This window comes from Oncorhynchus mykiss, chromosome 30 (genome assembly GCF_013265735.2).
Source record: "Oncorhynchus mykiss isolate Arlee chromosome 30, USDA_OmykA_1.1, whole genome shotgun sequence".
NCBI lineage: Eukaryota > Metazoa > Chordata > Actinopteri > Salmoniformes > Salmonidae > Oncorhynchus > Oncorhynchus mykiss.
In genome coordinates this window covers 25,938,474-25,943,420 of record NC_050570.1, presented here as the reverse complement: position 1 = coordinate 25,943,420, position 4,947 = coordinate 25,938,474, and the positions used below count along the sequence as shown (strand labels likewise).

Genomic DNA, 4,947 nt, shown 5'->3' with positions numbered 1-4,947 from the left:
AATGCTGATTGACTGACAGCCGTGGTTTATTAGACCATATACCACGGTTATGACTAAACATGTATTTTTGTTGTTCTAATTACGTTGGTAACCAGTTTATAATAGCAATAAGGCAGCTCAGCGGTTTGTGGTATATTGCCAATATGCCACGGCTAAGGGCTGTATCCAGGCACTCCGCATTGAGTCGTGCTTAAGAACAGCCCTTAGCCGTCGTATATTGGCCATATACCTCACCCCCTCGGGCCTTATTGCTTAAGTCTAAGATTGCGTTCCCCTAATCAGACGTTGCATACATCAACCAATGGTTGCGTGCCACGTCTTTGACCGTGTCATCGACTGACAGATTTCTATTACATATGACGTGGTTAGCTGATACTTAAAATACCTATCAAGTCCTTTTAAGACTTGCATCAGCAACGCCAGGGCAGAGGATTGCGCCCTAATACTTTCAAACAAATGTGCAAAGTAGTGGAACGGGTAAAATACCATGAATAGAAATGACTGAAATGATTACATTTTGTTTTCTATTTCAATTGATATATCAATCATTTTTCCCTTAAGATGTTCATTAAAGTTGCTTTGTGCAGAACATGTCAGGTAACAGTTTGATAGAAACCTCAGCAACCAGAGGTAGAGAGAAGGGCAGAGATTACACAGCCTGCTATCCCAGTCATGTCCAAAGCTAGGGTCTGGACAGGGATAGGGGAACCACAGTGCTGGAAACCATTGTTTGAGTGCAGAAGGGCGGAGCAAGTGTGTGTCAGAGTGTCACTTTCCTGTAAACCCAGGTGAGCAAACGTTAGGGGGTTGGGGGGTTCTGAGTCGATGTGATGATGTCTTCCTTCTCTTGGTTAGACCACACACACACCATACCATTCTCGGTTCTCACAAAGAGCAGCAGACTCCTGATGAATGCAGGCTCAGTGGCTCTAAGCTTTTTCATGTGGCTGTTTCTACTTCCCACTGAGAAGTGTGTTTTTGCTTCTGAAATGATCATTTTCTGCTGCATAACTGTTTACAAATATAAATATACATACACAATTCTCTCTGTGACTTTTTATTTAAATTATACAGGTGACAAAGGCAGCAATCCCCCTACTCTCTACAAAAACTCTCTACTGTTGCCTCCATGAAGATTGCTGTGGAGGCATTCCATCATCATTTCAAGGTACTGTGAGGTTTACCATTTCCAGAACTGACAGTCAGACTTGCATGTCACTCAAATGTTCCTCATACCCCAGAAGTAGTTCTGTGGCAATTGGTTAGGGCTGTGAGTACATGTGAGGGGCTTTCTCAAGTAGTCTTTCTAGGTTGTCCTCTTTGTCTGGCCCCACACTGAGATGAACAAGGTGGTTAGAAAGGGTGGTCAGCTAAACACCCCACTTGTTCATTTTTTGGTTTATTTGTCAGGGACCATGTATGTGCAAAAACCCAACTAAGGAGAGACCGAGAGATAAAGGTATGCAATGGTTTGGAGAGCAGATTAAATCAATGTTTTCACTAAGTTTTTAATGACACTGTAGTAAACTATCAGTGCATTTTTTACTTCCATTTTCCAAGTCTGTGTGCATGTGAGCGTGCGTGCATGCATGTATGAAAGTGTGTGAAAGTTTAAATGAGTTTATCTCTACTATGAGCTCATTATTATCTACTTGTCCTGCCACAGCACCAGTCACCTGGCTAAGTTTTCTTTTGAGAGAGGAGTAGATGGAGAGCGTGAGTGAGAGGTGGTGTGAGCTTGTCACAGACCCACCCAGTGTGTGTGGGTGGAAGCTGTGGGTTCCAGTCACCCGAGCTTTTATAAGACTGAGATGCTTAGATAGAAGCACACATCTCCTGCACACAGAGGCGACACACACACTCACGCTCCTCTCTCACACACTTTGCACCATGAGTGGTACACAGGGCTATCCTTACCCCCAGGTGTTTCTAGTGGACAGTGGTAGAGGTCCACAGCCATCGGTCCAACCTCCAGGCATGCTGCCCTGCTGGTCCTTCCCTCCTGCCCAAGAGAGAGTGATGGAGCGGGGCAGGGGCAGAGGCTGCAGGGGGGTTGGCTCCTGGAGCCTGACTATGGCTCTGCTGTTTCTGCTGCTGCTGGTGTTTGGGGCATTGGGACTGGGTACCTACCAGATAATCAAACTACAGACTCAACTCGACGGGATACAACAGGTGAGGGTGTGTGTTTGGGTGGGGTTCTCCTGGTGCAAGTCTGCTCTCTGATTTCTATTTGTATCAAAGGGTCTCTGTATTTCGTCACTTCTCTGTCTCATTTGGTTCTTTCTGTATGATGTCAGCATCTTTCTTTGCAATGACTCTGCACTGATCCTCTGCCAAAACCATCAATGAAATAGACGCATTGAGGAATTTGTGGTAGTTCATATTTAGTGTCTCGTTGCCTTTCATTGTTTTTGTTGTTGGCTAAAACATCTTAACTTACTGATGAGAAAAAGAGAGACATATAGTAACAAAATGCAATATCGTAGCAACAAGAAGAAAAGACTGAACCTAAAAAAAGATGCATCCTACCATTTAATTATCACCTTGATGATTATTGTGACCACTGGAAAAGGAGTGGGAGACTGGTGAGGGGTAGGGGACAGACAGAGGTAAAGTGTTGATGGAAAATAGGCAAAACAGGCTTTAACTTTTGTGCAAGTTTTCTTGCTGCCTCTGCATCTCAGACTATTAAGTAGCAGTGACATTTAAAGACGTCAGCCCAGACCGGAATCTGTTCAGAGTTGTGGTCACCAGTCCAGCGGTGCTACAGGAAATCCTTGACTCATAATACATGTTCAGAGAAGAGCTGATGTTCAGTGTATCTTAGCGCTACATTTATATTGATCACCTTTAACCACAAAATGTCATGTAACATCTGTGATGTGGATATTTTATATTGATGCGAAAGAACTTGTGTTTGTGTGCGCTAATGTGAAGTGGCAATGAGATATATCTCTTCTTTTGTCACAGGAAATTAACACTGAGATTGATGGTCGTGGGCCTGAGAAGCTAGTGGGTGACCTTCCAGAGACCGATCCAAACAGAGGGAAGACAGCCGGCAGACCTGCAGCACATGTTATAGGTAAGCTGGGGGCAGAGCCGGCCAGAGCCACTAAGCGACATAAGTGACCGCTCAGGGCCCCGTGGCCCCTAGGGGGCCACAGACCAAAAATAAATAAAAATGTGGTTCTCAAATTACAGTTGTGAGTTAGAATAGTAGAATACACAAGATGCCATTTCTAAATTTGGTTGTGCATCAGCAGTTTTTATTTTATGTCAGTCACTAAATTAGCCCATGTCAGCCTATTTTTTAAAAATGTATTGGTAAGTTGGTCTAGCCAGCTATCATGATCGAATTACCGACCAGGCACGAAGGGCACATGCCCAGGGGCCCTGACCTCTAGGGGGCCCCCATTGATTTTGTTAGTCACTCTCACTCAGATATCATATGAACATGATTTAAAAAATGTGTCTCCGTCCTATGGCAAAATGAGTAGAATTGCAGGAAATTGGCTGTAAAACTGCAAAATTGTCTCTCCGCCCCATGGCTAAATTAAATTAGTTATGAAACTGCAAAATCTCCAACTCATGGCAAAATGTATATAATTGAAGGAACTCTAAAACTTTTTTTCTCTCCACCATCAAAATGTTGCTTAGGGCTCCCAAAAGGCTAGGGCCTGCTCTGGCTGAGTGCAGTTCAAATCAAAAGTTTAATTACTTTATTTTGGTGTGTAGGCTTATGCTCCAGCCCTGCTCTGACATACCTGATTCTAGTAATCAGCTGCACATCAGGACCTTGATTAATTGAATTAAGCATGCACTCCTGATGTAGGCCCAGTGGAGTGTCATCTCTAACGCCATTCTCCCTGCTGTCTCCTTTTGTCTCCCTCAGGCCGGATTGAGAAGCATGTTTCACAGAATACCTTGCGTTGGGAGCCAAAGGCGGGGCGGGCCTTCACAGAGGGGGGCGTGGTCTATCGGGATGGCGGTCTGCAAGTCAACGAGACTGGGCTCTACCACATCTACTCCCGGGTGCAGTTTGAAGCCAATCACTGCACCCCTACAGATGCCTTGGTTCACTCTGTGTTTGTAAGAAGGCCAGGGAATCGCAAGTCTCTCACCCTAATGGAGGGACACAGGGAGGGCTACTGCAACCTGGGCTCTCATGGGCATGTCTGGACCTCGGGGAGTTACCTGGGATCCACACTGAAGCTTGAAAAGCAGGACTGGTTGTATGTGAATGTCTCCCATCCAGCCATGCTCAGCCACGCTCATCATGCCAACTTCTTTGGACTCCACAAGATCTAGAGAACAGAAGATCAGGAGATCTGTTTCATGTCTATTTTCTGTCCAATGACCATTATATTTTGCCAGAACAGTAATGGCAGTGCAATGAGCATTCATTTATTTATTTGTGATGTTAGAAGTGCAGTGGGTTTCAACTGATATTTCAATCATAGAACCTTAACACTAATATGCTTGTGAGGAAAGTGGTATTTAGTATTTATTCAGATAAAAAAAATCTGACACTGATGATCCCAGCAGCAGGTCTGAATGTATGTTCATTAGAACGCAGAGAAATAATATGCATGTTTGGGATTTAATATAATGTCAACGGGTATACAACGTTCTATTGTAATAAATAAGTATTTGAAAGAGTTCTGACTTTTTGAGGTCTTTGTCAGATGTCTGTTTGAATGTCGTGAGTGTCCGTGCTTGCAAAAAGGAGGACTCAGTTCTTTTAATGTTTTTTTTTGCATTGAGCTGGGTTGTGGACATGAGGTTAAGGTTAAGATTACGGCTACACTCTTAGAAAAAAGGGTTCCAAAAGGGTTCTTTGGCTGTCCCCCTTTTTGTTTCCAGGTAAAACCCGTTTTGGTTTCAGGTAGAACCATTTGGGGTTCCATGTAAAATCCTCTGTGGAAAGGGTTCTACATGGAACCCAAA

The 4,947-nt window shown here is 44.0% G+C and overlaps 1 protein-coding gene across 2 annotated transcripts; it reads left to right on the top strand.

Annotated features, from left to right (window-relative positions):
• The first annotated feature begins 1,056 nt into the window (after positions 1–1,056).
• LOC110521615 (tumor necrosis factor ligand superfamily member 6-like) lies at positions 1,057–4,650 on the top strand. Of its 2 annotated transcripts, XM_036969397.1 has the most exons (4): positions 1,057–1,168; positions 1,924–2,172; positions 2,971–3,082; positions 3,893–4,650. In XM_036969397.1, the coding sequence occupies exons 1-4, from the start codon at positions 1,130–1,132 to the stop codon at positions 4,306–4,308; spliced, it is 816 nt and encodes a 271-aa protein (XP_036825292.1). In that variant the 5' UTR covers positions 1,057–1,129; the 3' UTR covers positions 4,309–4,650. The 2 variants fall into 2 exon arrangements, with proteins under 2 accessions (XP_036825292.1, XP_021454970.2); XM_021599295.2 differs by lacking the exon at positions 1,057–1,168 and having other exon boundaries at positions 1,175–2,172.
• The last annotated feature ends 297 nt before the right edge of the window (positions 4,651–4,947 follow it).

Coding starts and splice junctions, on each gene's coding strand:
- LOC110521615 (XM_021599295.2), top strand. CDS start 1,708: ATGGAGAGCGTGAGTGAGAGGTGGTGTGAGCTTGTCACAGACCCACCC. Junction 2,173..2,970: donor AACTCGACGGGATACAACAG/GTGAGGGTGTGT, acceptor CTTTTGTCACAG/GAAATTAACACTGAGATTGA. Junction 3,083..3,892: donor ACCTGCAGCACATGTTATAG/GTAAGCTGGGGG, acceptor TGTCTCCCTCAG/GCCGGATTGAGAAGCATGTT.